The sequence below is a fragment of the Pelophylax lessonae genome (assembly GCF_965119305.1).
Source record: "Pelophylax lessonae genome assembly, chromosome: 4".
Lineage (NCBI taxonomy): Eukaryota > Metazoa > Chordata > Amphibia > Anura > Ranidae > Pelophylax > Pelophylax lessonae.
The window spans coordinates 647,385,163-647,402,929 of record NC_138771.1 but is presented as its reverse complement, the minus strand read 5'-3'; the positions used below and the strand labels follow the sequence as shown (position 1 = coordinate 647,402,929).

Genomic DNA, 17,767 nt, shown 5'->3' with positions numbered 1-17,767 from the left:
GTATGATTAACATCTGATGGATTTACCCACAGAATCCTGCATTCTACTTAGTCAACTGCATCTTTAATTTCACAGGAGAAAACCCCCCTAATGAGATCACAAAAAATATATATTTTTTGACTCTTAATGGTCATATTTATGATTAAAAAAAAAAATATATATATATATATATATATATAGCTTTTAAGGGGCCCCTGTTGGTTAAAAAAAAAACTGCAACTTTGAAAAATATTGGTTAATTTGATTACCATCCTAGACCATTTACAGTCATCCATAATCCTGGCCATTTTTTTATATGTGCCATCATTTTTTGAAGTTTTAGATTTGCAAGTGTTTGGCATCTCTTTACTAGAAGCAGTCTAATCTTTTATTTTGTACCAAAAAAATGGGATTAAATGGTGTTTCTGTGCACAAAAAATAGTTTTATTGTACTTTTCCCCTAAAATATACAGTCGGTTAATAATAATGCAACTACCCTCTTTTATTCTACAGGGCCTCAGCATTCAGAAAATAAATACTTTTGTGGGGCTTTAAGTACATTTCTTTCCAAAAACAAAAATACATATTTTAACATGTGTGCAAACAAATTTAAAAATAAATGCTTCAGAGGCAAAGTAGTAAAGGGAAATATTTTTTTAAATATTTTTTTCTTTTAAAAAACTGATAATGCATGACAGAAACCAAACGCCAGTCTCTGAGATAATTCTCCTCGGATTCCCAAATCTCCACAAGTTCAACAGTCTTGTATTTGTTCTGCTCCTTATTATTTATTTTGTGACAATTAAAGGAAATCTCTTGATTATCACATTGGTAGCAAACACAAAAAAGCTCCAGTCTCCCATGTACTTCTTCCTCACCCAGCTGTCCATATCGGACATACTGCTGACAACCGATGTTGTCCCCAACACACTTGCCAATGTAATAAATGGAGGTATTGTTATGTCCCTTGTTGGTTGTATCACTCAGTTTTATATTTTTGGTGCTTCTGAATCCTTAGAATGCTTTATATTAACTGTGATGGCTTATGACCGGTACCTGGCTATCTGTAATCCTCTCAGATATTCCTCAATAATGAACTATCCATTGTTTCTAAACTTGATCCTTCTTTCTTGGCTTTTGGGATTTTCTTTTATATTAGTAACCACTATAATGATGTATACTTTGGACTTCTGTGGGCCTCAAGTCATCGATCATTTCTTCTGTGATATGGAGCCCATTCTGGAACTATCTTGTTCAGAAACATACACTGTTCGCTTGGTGGCCCTCTTACTAAGTGTCCCTGTAATGGTACTCCCTCTAATGATAACTCTAACATCATATGGATGCATTGTTCAAGCTATCCTCAAAATTTCCTCCAATGTTGGCAGACAGAAGTCCTTCTCAACTTGCAGTTCCCATCTGACTGTGGTTTGCATGTTTTATGGAACTCTTATTGGCATTTACATGCTTCCAAAAAACAGTTCATCTTTAAAAATAACTAAAGTGATTTCCCTGTTGTACACTGTGGTGACACCAATGCTCAACCCCATCATATACAGTCTAAGAAATAAAGATATTAAAGAAGCTGCCAAAATTATATTATAAATCCTACCATAAATAAAGGAAAACCAGCAAAATTGCCTACTGGAAGGCAGGCCATGGCAAGAAAATTGTAGCTATTCAAAAGTAGGGTTGGTTGTCAGGTTTTGGAGGTTATTTAAAGTTATTGCTTTTTTCCATAGAATTTAGGATTACTTTGATATATATATATATATATATATATATATATATATATATATATATATATGTATATATATACTGTATATACTGTGTATATATATATATATATATATATATATATATATATATATATATATATATATATATATATATACTGTATATACTGTGTATATATATATATATATATATATATATATATATATATATATATATATATATATATATATATATATATATATACACACACAGTATCTCACAAAAGTGAGTACACCCCTCACATTTTTGTAAATCTTTTATTATATTTTTTCATGTGACAACACTGAAGAAATGACACTTTGCTAAAATGTAGTGAGTGTACAGCTTGTATAACAGTGTAAATTTGCTTTCCCCTCAAAATAACTCAACACACAGCAATTAATATCTAAACTGCTGGCAACAAAAGTGAGTACACCCCTAAGTTAAAATGTCCAAATTGAGCCCAAAGTGTGAATATTTTGTGTGGCCACCATTATTTTCCAGAACTGCCTTAACCTTCTTGGGCATGGAGTTCACCAGAGCTTCACAGGTTGCCACTGGAGTCCTCTTCCACTCCTCCATGACAACATCACGGAGCTGGTGGATGTTAGAGACCTTGCGCTCCTCCACCTTCCATTTGAGGATGCCCCACAGATGCTCAATAGGGTTTAGGTCTGGAGACATGCTTGGTCAGTCCATCACCTTTACCCTCAGCTTCTTTAGCAAGGCAGTGGTTGTCTTGGAGGTGTGTTTGGGGACGTTATCATGTTGGAATACCGCCGTGCAGCTCAGTCTCTGATGGGAGGGGATCATGCTCTGCTTCAGTATGTCACAGTACATGCTGGCATTCATGAACTGTAGCTCCCCAATGCCGGAAGAACTCATGCAGCCCCAGACCATGACACTCCCAACACCATGCTTGACTGTAGAAGACACACTTGTCTTTGTACTCCTCAGTCCTCACCTGGTTGCTGCCACACACAATTGACACCATCTGAACCAAATACATTTATCTTGGTCTCATCAGACCCCAGGACATGGTTCCAGTATTCCATGTTCTTAGTCTGCTTGTCTTCAGAAAACTGGTCGCGGGATTTCTTGTGCATCATCTTTAGAAGAGGTTTCCTTCTAGGACCACAGCTATGCAGACCAATTTGATGCAGTGCAAGGCCTATGGTCTAAGAACTGAAAGGCTGACCCCCCCACCCCTTCAACCTCTGCAGCAATGCTGACAGCACTCATACATCTATTTCCCAAAGACGCCCTCTGGATATGACGCTGAGCATGTGCACTCATTTGGTCAACCATGGCGAGGCCTGTTCTGAGTGGAACCTGTCCTTTTAAACCACTGTAAGGTCTTGGCCACCGTGCTGCAGCTCAGTTTCAGGGTCTTGGCAATCTTCTTAAAGCCTAGGCCATCTTTATGTAGGGCAAAAAATTTTTTTTTCAGATCCTCAGGGAGTTCTTTGCCATGAGGAAGCATGCTGAACTTCCAGTGACCAGTATGAGAGAGTGAGAACAATAACACTAAATTTAACACACCTGCTCCCCATTCACACCTGAGACCTTGTAACACTAACAAGTGAGTCACATGACAGCAGGGAGGGAAAATTGCTAATTGGGCCCAATGTGGACACTTTCACTTAGGGGTGTACTCATTTCTGTTGCCAGCAGTTTATACATTGATGGCTGTGTAGCGAAAATTAGCCCATTAGATTTAATATAAGGTATTGAGGTACCTCATCCCTAGTCAAATTCAAAAAGATAGCAAGATGTGGGGCAAAGGTTGGGATTTTTAGGGTACCGTTATATAACCAATAAGAGAGATGTATCTACAAAACATCTAAAAAGTGTATAATTTTATTAATCACATAGAGTCAAAAAGAATAAGGGTACAAATACAGAGACATTACTGTTACAAGATAATATGAAACATCATCATGGTAACAACATAATTGATAAAATATCATCAGAGATAATTTCCTTGAAATTGTGGACAGGACTAGTCAGAGGTCACGGTCAGTCTGGAGGTGCCAGGACTGGAGTGTGTCCCTCTATTCGGTCCGATTTCCACTACCCGACATGTTTTGCGGTATATACCGCTTCTTCAGGGGTACAAGGGGTGGAACTTGGTAAAAAGCCACTAAAAAAATGACAAAGATAGATACACAGTTATCATACATTATTGTAGACAAACATTTATACATATACATGTTCGTTTTGCTGTTTCGAATATCAGTGTGTGTCAAGTATGGAGCAATTGGCGATAAGCCCCTCCAACTTCTGACACAAGTACGTCATTTATTCGATCACATAGTAGACATCTTACTTACATGAGTATACAGGAAGGATAATCTACACTGGCATGTAGGCCAAGGCATATATATGATACTCCCAGTGGTGGGACTGATGGTTCATAGCAAATGGAGCATAGGCGTCGGTCGTCAAATACTGTCCCCCGGGCGGGCAAGGATGACCAAAAGGCAGAAAAGCCTAGACAGCGGAAGATATAGAGAATGCTGGTATATAGAATATTGTATTCGTTAAGAGGCTGCAGAAATATATATTGCAGACTATATTGATCACATTGTTCAAATCATTGAATATACGTAAAAATTGGAATTGGGAAATCTGTAAATGTATATTGAAGCGGCTGTGTGTTGGCTGTGTGTTGAATTATTTTGAGGGGACAGCACATTTACACTGTTATACAAGCTGTACACTCACTACTTTACATTGTAGCAAAGTGTAATTTCGTCAGTGTTGTCACATGAAAAGATATAATAAGATATTTACAAAAATCTGAGGGATATATATATATATATATATATATATATATATATACATATATAGTATATATATATATATATATATATATATATATATATATATATATATATATATATATATATATATATATATATATATATATATTTTATGAGATACTGAATATATATATAATGTGATATATTGTGATATATTATGAGATACTGTGTGTATATATATATATATAAATTATTCGGGTGGGTCAACAACAATTGGTCTGTCTCAGTCCAGCATTTGTACCCCGGCAGGGTAAATCATGAGGCCACGGCCCTCGATTGTGCAGCATAATAATAACGTATGAGATTGGGGAAGGCCAGGCCCCCATCATTCTTAAAGGCAAAGAGAACCGATTGAGCTATCCTATGCTATTTATGGTTCCACGTACATTTCAAGAGGTCCGCCTGGAGACTCTAAATTTGTCAGAAGATAGGTATCACTAGGGTCAGGAAACAATACAGAATCTTAGGCAAAATTGTAACTTTAAGTAACTTCAAGAGGTTCAATGCACAGAGCAAATAGCAAGGGGGAAGCAGACAGCCCTGCCTCATCCCATTAGAAATAGTACAGGGAGAAGAAGTGGCGAATGGAGTTTTGATGGAGGCTGAAGGAGCCTTGTACAGGTGCTTGATCACTAATAAAGACCCCCCGAAAGCCTAGATACTGAAGGATTGTAAACAGAAATGGCCAGCTAAGCCTATCAAAGGCCTTCTCAGCCCCCAGACTGTGTAAGAGTGCCTTTGTCTTTTGTCTGTTAACAATGTCTGCTAAGTTAAAACCCCCTCCTGGTGTTATCTCCTGCTTGTCTCCAAAGAACAAAGCTCACCTGATTCTTATGAAAATAAAGAGAGAAGGACCTCATTAAGCCTCAAAGAAAGTGATTTTGTTAAACTTTCAAATATGAATTCAATAAGTCTTTGGGCCTATAATTCACATAGAAGGTGTGGTGTTTGTCTGGCTTAGTTATTAGGGTGAGGTATGAGGCTTGCATATCTCTCGGGATTTCCCCCTTCCGCAAAAATCTGTTAAATACTTGAGTCATGTATGGGAGGAGAATGGGTAGAAAAGCCTTATAAGATTCATAATGGAGGCCATTTGGCCCCAGAGCTTTACAATTCGGCAAGTATTTAATGGTCTCCATCACCTCACTCTCATTAATCAGGGCATTAAGGAACTGTAAGGCAAATGCAGAGAGCATAGATACACCACTGCGAGAAATGTAAGCGCATACACGGGCACAAGAACCCTCCTCGGTAGGTAAGTGTGGAATAGCCAGGTTATTATAAAGATGATAGTATTTGCGGAAAATCTAAGTAATAAGCTCAGGATGATAATGCAGGGTGCCACGGCCATCATGTAAAGCCTGGGGAGCTGTCATGATAGTTTGTTTGCAAAGTTTGAGCTCTTTTATATTTATTGCCTATTGGAATACACTGAATGATACTCTTATTTAATATGTTCCTAAAGTACTCCCATTTTTCCTCAGTGTTCAATGTTTCTAGGATTTGGTCCCACTTAATATCTTGTAGTATTGAGTGCTGTTTAGAAAAGTTTGCTCTTTTGAAATGTAGTGTTCTTGTACTACCCTTGTTTCTCCTTTTCCTAAGATTTATATTGAATGTAATTATCCTGTGATCGCTAGTTCCCTAGTTGTCCCGTATTTCTACATCTGCGGCCAGATCTATGTTATTTGTATTTAATAGATCTAGCAATGCATTATTTATAGTTGGGGCATCCACCAATTGGCACATGAAGTTGTCCTATAAGACATTTAAGAAGTGACAAGCCTTAAATGAGTGAGCTGTTCTTTCTGCCAAGTCAATATCTGGATAGTTGAACTCCCCCATTATGATGACATTGCCCTGCCTCGCTACCATTTCTAACTGTGATAGGAGATCCAATTCCTCCTCATCCTTCAGGTTAGGGGACCTGTAGCATACGCTCAACTATTCATTTCCCACTTGTTTCTTCCCTTTGAAATTCCACCCACAGGGATTCTACCTTCCCTCTTCCCCATTTGCAATGTTGTCCCTCACGTTAACTAGCAAATCATTTCCGATATGCAGGCACACCTCTCCCCCTCTTCTACCCTCCCTGTCTCCCTGATACAGGGAATACCCCTGGATAGCTGCCAGCCAGTCATGTGAGCTATCAAACCAAGTTTTACATTGTCGCAATCAGGAACAACATAACATTTCTTGGCTAATGCTCCATGAAAAGGTGATCCATATTTTATGGAACAAGCAAGCCAGGTTTGAAAAAGTCTGAGACTCCTGGATCAGATATTTACAATCCCCTATCTGAACTTTCTTTTTTACACCTTCCTTGCCTCTTTTTTTCTCTTTTACTTTTATTCTCCTTCTTTTGTGCATTACTGTCAGGTCATGTTGAAATGTTCTGTATTTGGACCATTTGTTGACCCTTGTGAGCATTGATTTCCCACTTGCCATTGAACAGGCTGCACTAGGTGCTGACATAGTTCACCTCCTCACCGTGTCTATGGAGGGTGGTTTAAAAGTATGTCTTCCCCTCTGAGTGAACTAACAGGATATCACTTGTTTAGCTGTAGCTCAATGATATTAAAATTAGTATAACCTCCTTGATTAATAATTACGGTAATGGAAAAATGTATTTGATCCCCTGCTGACTTTGTAAGTTTGTCCACTGACAAAGAAACAATCTGTCTATAATTTTAATGGTAGGTTTTTTCTAACATTGAGAGACAGAATAACAACAAAAATATCCAGAAAAAAACGCATTTCAAAAAAGTTACACATTGATTTGCAGTTTAATAAGTGAAATACAAATTTGTTACCCTATCAATCAGCAAGATTTATGGCTCCCAGGTGTCTTCTGTACAGGAAACAAGCTGAAATTAGGAGCACTCTCTTAAAAGGAGTGCTCCTAATCTTGAGCTTTTTACCTGTATAAAAGACACCTGTCCACAGAAACAATCAACCAATCAGATTCAAATCTCTTTACTATGGTCACGACCAAAGAGCCTTCCAAGGATGTCAGGGACAAGATTGTAGACCTACACAAGGCTGGAATGGGCTACAAGCAGCTTGGTGAGAGGTTGACAACAGCTGGTGCAATTATTTGCAAATGAAAGAAACACAAAATAACTGTCCATCTCCCTTGACCTGGGGCACCATGTAAGATCTCCCCTCATGGAGTTTCAATGATTATGAGAACAGTGAGGAATCAGCCCAGAAATACAAGGGGGAATCTTGTCATTGATTTCAAGGCAGCTGGGACCATAGTCACCAAGAAAACAATTAGTAACACACTACACCGTGAGAAACTGAAATCCTGCAGCACCAGCAAGGTCCCCCTGCTCCAGAAAGCACATGTACAGGCCAGTCTAAAGTTTGCTAATGAACATCAGAATGATTCAGAGGAGAACTGGGTGAAAGTGTTGTGGTCAGATAAGACCAAAATCGAGCTGTTTGGCATCAACTCAACTCACTGTCATTTAGTCATCCAAACACAATAGCTAAATGCAATTAGGGACCTGAACCGGACCTGAACCGGAACCGGAAGTGAGGGTTCGTGCGGTTCGTGCGGCAAGGGAGAGAGGAGGAAGGAAGAGGAGCTGCGGGGACACGTGCGGGGGAAGCCGCACAAGGGGTGCGGGTGCACCGTGCAGGGACCAGCAACTGAGCGGAGGTGGAGGACGGGAGCCGAGGCAGAGAGCGGCGGCGGCGGAGGTCAGAACCCGCCTTCCTTAGTGCCTGGAAGAAGAGGAGGAGGACCGTCCGTGCCCAGTGAGGAGGAGGAGACATCCGTCCCAGTGTGTGTGTGTGTGTGTGTGTGTCAGCAGCTGTGAGTAGAGCAGCAGCTGCAAACAGGGGGAAAGCTGTGTGACTGTACTCTGTAAGAAATCAATAGCTGTTTGTCTGTACTGCGACTGACTGCTGTGTGACTGTCTCTGCAACTGAGTACCTGGTAAGTATCCTTGCGACTGGTAAGTATCCTTGCGACTGGTGAGTATCTTTGCGACTGGTGAGTGTCCTTGCGACTGGTGAGTGTCCTTGCGACTGGTGAGTATCCTTGCGACTGGTGAGTATCCTTGCGACTGGTGAGTGTCCTTGCGACTGGTGAGTATCCTTGCGACTGGTGAGTATCCTTGCGACTGGTGAGTATCTTGCGACTGGTGAGTGTCCTTGCGACTGGTGAGTATCCTTGCGACTGGTGAGTATCTTGCGACTGGTGAGTGTCCTTGCGACTGGTGAGTATCCTTGCGACTGGTGAGTATCCTTGCGACTGGTGAGTGTCCTTGCAACTGGTGAGTATCTTTGCGACTGGTGAGTGTCCTTGCGACTGGTGAGTATCTTTGCGACTGGTGAGTGTCCTTGCGACTAGTGAGTATCCTTGCGACTGGTGAGTATCTTTGCGACTGGTGAGTATCTTTGCGACTGGTGAGTATCTTTGCGACTGGTGAGTGTCCTTGCGACTGGTGAGTATCCTTGCGACTGGTGAGTATCCCTGCGACTGGTGAGTATCTTTGCGACTGGTGAGTATCATTGCGACTGGTGAGTATCTTTGCGACTGGTGAGTATCTTTGCGACTGGTGAGTGTCCTTGCGACTGGTGAGTATCTTTGCGACTGGTGAGTATCATTGCGACTGGTGAGTATCTTTGCGACTGGTGAGTGTCCTTGCGACTGGTGAGTATCCTTGCGACTGGTGAGTATCCCTGCGACTGGTGAGTATCTTTGCGACTGGTGAGTATCCTTGCGACTGGTGAGTATCCCTGCGACTGGTGAGTATCTTTGCGACTGGTGAGTATCATTGCGACTGGTGAGTATCTTTGCGACTGGTGAGTATCTTTGCGACTGGTGAGTGTCCTTGCGACTGGTGAGTATCTTTGCGACTGGTGAGTATCTTTGCGACTGGTGAGTATCTTTGCGACTGGTGAGTATCTTTGCGACTGGTGAGTGTCCTTGCGACTGGTGAGTATCCTTGCGACTGGTGAGTATCCCTGCGACTGGTGAGTATCTTTGCGACTGGTGAGTATCATTGCGACTGGTGAGTATCTTTGCGACTGGTGAGTATCTTTGCGACTGGTGAGTGTCCTTGCGACTGGTGAGTATCTTTGCGACTGGTGAGTATCTTTGCGACTGGTGAGTATCATTGCGACTGGTGAGTATCCTTGCGACTGGTGAGTATCCTTGCGACTGGTGAGTATCCTTGCGACTGGTGAGTATCCTTGCGACTGGTGAGTACCTTGTGACGGGTGAGTATCCTTGCAACTGGTGAGTATCCTTGCAACTGGTGAATATCCTTGCACTGGTGAGTATCCTTGCGACTGGTGAAGTAACTTGCGACTGGTGAGTATCTTGCGACTGGTGAGTATCTTTGCGACTGGTGAGTGTCCTTGCGACTGGTGAGTATCCTTGCGACTGGTGAGTATCCTTGCGACTGGTGAGTATCCTTGCGACTGGTGAGTATCTTTGCGACTGGTGAGTATCTTTGCGACTGGTGAGTATCATTGCGACTGGTGAGTAGCTTTGCGACTGGAAGTATCTTTGCGACTGGTGAGTGTCCTTGCGACTGGTGAGTATCTTTGCGACTGGTGAGTATCTTTGCGACTGGTGAGTATCTTTGCGACTGGTGAGTATCTTTGCGACTGGTGAGTATCTTGCGACGGGTGAGTATCCTTGCGACTGGTGAGTATCCTTGCGACTGGTGAGTATCCTTGCGACTGGTGAGTATCCTTGCACTGGTGAGTATCCTTGCACTGGTGAGTACCCTTGCGACTGGTGAAGTAGCTTGCGACTGGTGAGTATCTTTGCGACTGGTGAGTATCTTTGCGACTGGTGAGTATCTTTGCGACTGGTGAGTATCCTTGCGACTGGTGAGTATCTTGCGACTGGTGAGTATCTTGCGACTGGTGAGTATCTTGCGACTGGTGAGTATCTTGCGACTGGTGAGGATCCTTGCGACTGGTGAGGATCCTTGCGACTGGTGAGGATCCTTGCGACTGGTGAGTATCTAGTGACTGGTGAGGGTATTAGCGACTGGTGGGTACCCCAGGTTTTGTACCAGGGAAGTTAGAGGTAGTGTAGGTAAGGAAGAGCAGGTCGTTAATATTATCCCCATAGAGTAGTGGGTAATAATGTCCGACAGGATTGGGGATGCCACTCAGTGCACTTCTTGCGGCATGTATGCGTTCCTTGATGAAACAATCGAGGACGAATACTGCTGTGCAAGATGTGAGCGACTTGTTGCTCTGGAAGCCCACATCGTGGATCTAGAGAACACAGTGACAAGACTGCGTGGCATCTACAACCTGAAAAGGAGCTTGGACATTACCCAGCAGGCGCTGGCAGGGGTCAGCATAGAGGAGGAAGGAATAGAGGAGACGCAAGCAGCAGAGGTACGCAGCTGGGTGACTGTTAGGAATGTTAGGGGGAGGAGAGTCAGGGAGGCCAGTCCTGAGTTGGTACACCCTAACATGTTTGCTGAGTTGCAGGTTGAGGGGGATATCAACTCAGGGGTGGCAGAGCTGGAGCATGCGCCCTCCCCCAGCTGCCAGGGGAGGGACGGCTCCAGGAAGAAGGGGGGCCGTAACGCAGGAAAGGTTAGACAGGTTGTGGTAGTTGGGGACTCAATTATCAAGAGGACAGAGAGGGAAATCTGTAAAAAAGATCTCGTGAACCGAACAGTTTGTTGTTTACCGGGCGCCCGAGTTCGGCACATCGCAGATCTGGCAGACAGATTGTTGGGCGGGGCTGGGGATGACCCAGCGGTCATGGTGCATGTGGGCACTAATGACAAAGTTAAAGGTAGGTGGAGGATCCTTAAGAACGATTTCAGGGACTTAGGTAATAGATTGAGGAAAAGGACCTCCAAGGTGGTTTTCTCTGAAATACTGCCTGTACCTCGAGCCACACAGGAGAGGCAGAAGGAGCTTAGGGAAGTTAACAAGTGGCTGAGGAATTGGTGTAGGAAGGAGGGGTTTGGGTTCCTGGAGAACTGGGCTGACTTCTCAGTCGGCTACCGGCTCTTTAGTAAGGATGGGCTGCACCTTAATGGGGACGGTACAGCTCTTTTGGGGAGAAAGATGGCCACCGAGTTGGAGGGGCTTTTAAACTAGGAGACGGGGGGGAGGGCTCAGAAGTAGAATCAGTCAGGAGGGAGCAGAGGACTGAAGGCAGTTGTAGGGTCAGCAGCGACAGTAGGTCAACATCAATTGGCGGGTCTGGGCGGGAGAACAGCAGACCAAACAGAAATAAACAAAACCGCCAATCACGTTTAACTTCCGTAAAACTAAGAGGGGTATATGCTAATGCCAGGAGCCTAGCTAATAAGATGGATGAGTTGGAAATGTTAGTACATGAGGAAGACATAGACCTTGTGGGAATAGCGGAGACTTGGTTCGACCCCTCACATGACTGGCTGGCCAATATCCAAGGGTATTCGGTGTACCGGAAGGACAGGGTTGGTAAAAGAGGGGGAGGGGTATGTCTCTATGTCAAGAACAATATAAAGGTGCTAGAAAGGAGTGACATTACGGATGGGATGAGCATGGATTTAGAATCTGTGTGGGTTGAACTCGATAGGGAAGAAGATAAGGGAAAAGTAGTTGTGGGGGTTTGCTATAGGCCACCTAACCAAGGGGAGGAGGTAGAGCTGGAATTTTTAGCACTAATAGGTAAAGCGGCAAAACTAGGATCAGTCATCATATTGGGGGACTTCAATTATCCCGACATTGACTGGGAAGAGGGGACTGCACACTCGCATAAGGCCCGGCTATTCACGGAAACCTTACAGGATAACTACATGTCGCAGTTGGTGGATTCCCCTACTAGAGAGAATGCTATCCTGGATCTATTGATCACTAATGACCCAGACATAATCTCGGAGGTAGGAGTCCAGGACAACCTGGGCTCTAGCGATCACAGGATGATCACATTTAGTATAAATAACAATATAAAAAGGCAAGTGGGGAACATAAGAACCCTAAACTTCAGAAGGGCAGACTTTCCAAAATTGTACTCATTGATGGAAAGGGTAAACTGGGACCAAACCCTGGGATCACTGACCACAGAGGAAAAATGGGAATGCTTTAGAACAATATTAAGCAAAGGCATCTTGCAGTGCATTCCTATGGGGAATAAATTTAGAAGAGACAAAGCCAAACCTGGCTGGCTAAACCGTAGCGTTAAAAAACTTATTAGGGGAAAAAAATTGGCCTTCAAGAAATATAAATCAGAGGGCACAGTATCGGCCTTCCAGCAATACAAGGAGGAAAATAAGAAGTGTAAACACGAAATCAAGATGGCTAAAATCAACTTTGAGAGACAAATAGCGGAGGATAGTAAAAAAAACCCAAAGAAATTCTTTAAATATATCAACAGCAAAAAAACTAGGGCAGAGCATATTGCACACATAATTAACGATGATGGGAGGATGGTTACAGAGGACACTGAAAAAGCAACCGTGCTGAATTCTTTTTTCTCGTCAGTCTTTACGCAGGAAAAGGAAGGGTACACTGACCATGACTGTATGGTTAGTAGTAATACACAGGACTTGCCACTATGGCTAACAGAGGGGGAAATCAGGGAAAGACTGGATAAACTTAACACAAACAAATCACCAGGCCCGGATGGCGTACATCCGAGAGTGCTCAAGGAACTCAGTATGGTTATATCTAGACCACTGTTCCTGATCTTTGCTGACAGTATTAGGACAGGAGTTGTACCAGGGGATTGGAGGAAGGCTAACGTGATTCCGATATTCAAAAAGGGCCAGAGACATATCCCGGGAAATTATAGGCCTGTCAGTCTGACATCAATAATATGTAAACTTTTGGAGGGGATGATAAGGGACTATATCGTAGAGTATGCTAAAGACAACAACATCATCAGTAGTAACCAGCACGGGTTTACAAATGGGCGTTCTTGTCAAACCAATCTCTTAGCATTCTACGAGGAAGTGAGCTGTGAGCTAGATAGGGGGAGACCAGTGGATGTGGTGTACTTGGATTTCGCTAAGGCGTTTGATACAGTTCCCCACAAGCGCTTAATTTATAAAATAAGGTCTGCAGGTATCGACAGCAGGGTTTGCTCTTGGATACGGAATTGGCTAAAAGGCCGTGTCCAAAGGGTAGTAATAAACAGCGCATACTCAGACTGGTCTGAGGTAGTAAGCGGGGTGCCCCAGGGCTCAGTCCTGGGACCAACCTTGTTCAATTTATTCATAAACAGCATTGAGGAAGGGATCAGTAGTTCGTTATCAGTTTTTGCAGATGACACAAAATTGGCCAGGGCAATAACTGCACAGCATGAAGCAGATATCCTACAGAATGACCTGGACAAAATTACGGAGTGGGCAACGACATGGCAAATGAGGTTTAATGTGGAGAAGTGTAAGGTTTTGCACTTGGGGACCAAAAACATAAAAACACAATACACGTTAGGAGGGGAACCCTTGGGGGAATCAAAAATGGAGAAAGATTTGGGAGTCTTAGTTGATGATAGATTAGGCAACAGCATGCAATGCCAAGCGGCAGCTTCCAAAGCCAACAGAATATTAGCATGCATAAAGAAAGGGATGTATTCCAGAGATAAGACTATAATCCTTCCACTTTATAAAACTCTGGTCCGACCGCATCTGGAGTATTCTGTCCAGTTCTGGTCGCCAGTCCTCAGGAGGGATGTGTTGGAGCTGGAGAAAGTCCAGAGAAGGGCAACTAAACTGATTAGGGGGTTGGAGGACCTTACCTATGAAGAGCGGCTGCAATCGCTCGATTTATTTTCCCTGGAGAAAAGACGTCTGAGAGGGGACATGATAGCAATTTATAAATATCTTAATGGGGATCTCAGCTTAGAAGAAAAGCTGTTCATTCGAAGGAATTGCATGAGGACTCGAGGACATACAATGCGATTAGAGGAGAAGCGTTTTAACCTCAGGCAACGTGGGGGGTTCTTTACTGTTAGGGCTACAAGATTGTGGAATTGTCTACCACAAGAGGTGGTTTCTGCGGGTAGTATGGTGACTTTCAAAAGACTCTTAGACTTACATCTCAAGGATCAGGAGATTGAGGGCTATGTTAGATGATTACAGTCACACACACCTACACAGGTTGAACTGGATGGACTATTGTCTTTATTCAACCTCGCCTACTATGTAACTATGTAACTATGTAACTGTGTTTGAAGGAGGAGGAATGCTGCCTATGACCCCAAGAACACTATCCCCACTGTCAAACATGTAGGTGGAAACATTATGCTTTGGGGGTGTTTTTCTGCTTGGGGGACAGGACAACTTCACTGCATTAAAGGGGTGATGGACGGGCCATGTACTGTCAAATCTTGTGTGAGAACCTCCTTCCCTCAGCCAGGGCATTGAAAAAGGGTAAAAAAAAGGCCAAGGAATTTCCAGTCACTACTTACCAACTAGTCAGCCACCAACTAAATTAACCTGTCTAACTGATTGACAGTGATTGACAGTATTGTTACTAAAATACACTTTTGTGTGTAAGTATATATATATATAACTGATGTTTGATTGTATATTATTTTGTCATCTACAGAAATATTCGGCCCCCTTTAACTTTTTGACCTTTTGCCACATTTCAGGCTTCAAACAGAACAATATAAAACTGTAATTTTTTGTGAAGAATCAACAACAAGTGGGACACAATCATGAAGAACGAAATTTATTGGATATTTCAAACTCTTTTAACAAATAAAAAACTGAAAAATTGGGCGTGCAAAATTATTCAGCCCCCTTAAGTTAATACTTTGTAGCGCCACCTTTTGCTGCGATTACAGCTGTAAGTTGCTTGGGGTATGTCTCTATCAGTTTTGCACATCAAGAGACTGAAATTTTTGCCCATTGGTCCTTGCAAAACAGCTTGAGCTCAGTGAGGTTGGATGGAGAGTGATTGTGAACAGCAGTTTTCAGTTCTTTCCACAGATTCTCGATTGGATTCAGGTCTGGACTTTGACTTGGCCATTCTAACACCTGGATATGTTTATTTGTGAAGCATTCCATTGTAGATTTTGCTTTATGTTTTGGATCATTGTCTTGTTGGAAGACAAATCTCCGTTCCAGTCTCAGGTCTTTTGCAGACTCCATCAGGTTTTCTTCCAGAATGGTCCTGTATTTTGCTCCATCCATCTTCCCATCAAGTTTAACCATCTTCCCTGTCCCTGCTGAAGAAAAGCAGGCCCAAACCATGATGCTGCCACCACCCTGTTTGACAGTGGGGATGGTGTGTTCACGGTGATGAGCTGTGTTTCTTTTACGCCAAACATAACGTTTTGCATTGTTGCCAAAAAGTTCTATTTTGGTTTCATCTGACCAGAGCACCTTCTTCCACATGTTTGGTGTGTCTCCCAGGTGGCTTGTGGCAAACTTTAAACTACACTTTTTATGCATATCTTTAAGAAATGGCTTTCTTCTTGCCACTTTTCCATAAAGGCCATATTTGTGCAGTATACGACTGATTGTTGTCCTATGGACAGAGTCTCCCACCTCAGCTGTAGATCTCTGCAGTTCACCCAGAGTTATCATGGGCCTCTTGGCTGCATCTCTGATCAGTCTTTTCCTTGTATGAGCTGAAAGTTTAGAGGGACGGCCAGGTCTTCGTAGATTTGCAGTGGTCTGATACTCCTTCCATTTCAATATTATCGCTTGCACAGTGCTCCTTGGGATGTTTAAAGCTTGGGAAATCTTTTTGTATCTAAATCCAGCTTTAAACTTCTCCACAACAGTATCTCGGACCTGCCTGGTGTGTTCCTTGTTCTTCATGATGCTCTCTGTGCTTTAAACGGACCTCTGAGACTATCACAGTACAGGTGCATTTATACAGAGACTTGATTACACACAGGTGGATTCTATTTATCATCATTAGTCATTTAGGTCAACATTGGATCATTCAGAGATCCTCACTGAACTTCTGGAGAGAGCTTGCTGCACTGAAAGTAAAGGGGCTGAATAATTTTGCACGCCCAATTTTCAGTTTTTTTTTTTTTTTCCAATTTTCAGTTTTTTATTTGTTAACAAAGTTTGAAATATCCAATAAATTTTGTTCCACTTCATGATTGTGTCCCATTGTTGTTGATTCTTCACAAAAAATTACAGTTTTATATCTTTATGTTTGAAGCCTGAAATGTGGCAAAAGGTCCCAAAGTTCAAGGGGGCCGAATACTTTCGCAAGGCACTATTGTCTTTGACTATTTTTACATTTGTTGTATTTTGCTTTCCATTTGAGCACAAATTGTATGTGTAGTTTTTATGTGTATTTAACAAACTTTATATTTTTATATACACTGTCTGACAAGCATTCTATGTAGTACCGTGAAAGTCCCACTTTGCCTCCACACCACTCTAGCCCACTTGATTGTTCGGGGTGTAGGTACTTTTTATATTCGTGATATTTTTGTAGCATATCTTATGTGATTATGATTAGGGTGGATAATATACCCGGGGGCTCTTTTTCAAAAAAACTTCCTTGCCACTACTCTGTTTCATGAAATACTTTATTTTGTTAAGTTTACTCTTGTGAGTATAAATCCCCCCCTTTTTTTTTTCGTTCCCACAGCATTAACTAGGTGTTTGAAGGATTGGGATTTTCTCACAATGGACCTTCACAGTGCAACATGGACTGGCTTTATGGCAGATATTCAAACCAATTGTGAATCCAGTAATAAAGGCGAAGTTGATATGATTGTTTACATTGGTAAAATACAGAATCTCCTCAAACGCAAATCTCACTTACACTGGCATACTGAATACTTTCAAAAATATATTGAACATAATATCAATCCACAAGGCCTTGACCTTACCACTTTCCCCACAATAAGGAACCCAATGGAGGAGTTCAGGAAATCTTGGGAACAGATTCTTACTAACAGCACTAGGCGATTGATTTTGCTTCTGGTTATCCAATACAGAGGTGACATGCAATCCCTGGACAAAGAAATTGAATCTTTAAACAGCCAGTCTTAAAAAGGTCTTTGGACTCCCCACTTTTAATGCTAAGTGTAAGGGAGTCAAAAAAACACCTGGAAATTTTGAATAGAGACATCATTACTAAAAAACAAAAGAAATTCAATCTAGATAAGCTTGCTTTTATGCAAGGTTATGCATATAGATGGAATAAAAATGGTGGTAGAGGTCACTATAAAAGGAATACTGGACAATCACAATTATTATTGGAGGAAATTAATACTGAATCTGATTCCTCTAACTCTA

At 42.2% G+C, this 17,767-nt stretch overlaps 1 protein-coding gene across 1 annotated transcript; it reads left to right on the top strand.

The window, feature by feature from the left end:
- Positions 1 to 666: 666 nt before the first annotated feature.
- On the top strand, positions 667 to 1,584 carry LOC309552999 (olfactory receptor 11L1-like; the record flags this gene model as incomplete). Its single annotated transcript, XM_082253902.1, has 1 exon — positions 667 to 1,584. One exon carries the CDS (start codon positions 667 to 669, stop codon positions 1,582 to 1,584), a length of 918 nt encoding a protein of 305 aa, XP_082110028.1.
- Positions 1,585 to 17,767: the final 16,183 nt, after the last annotated feature.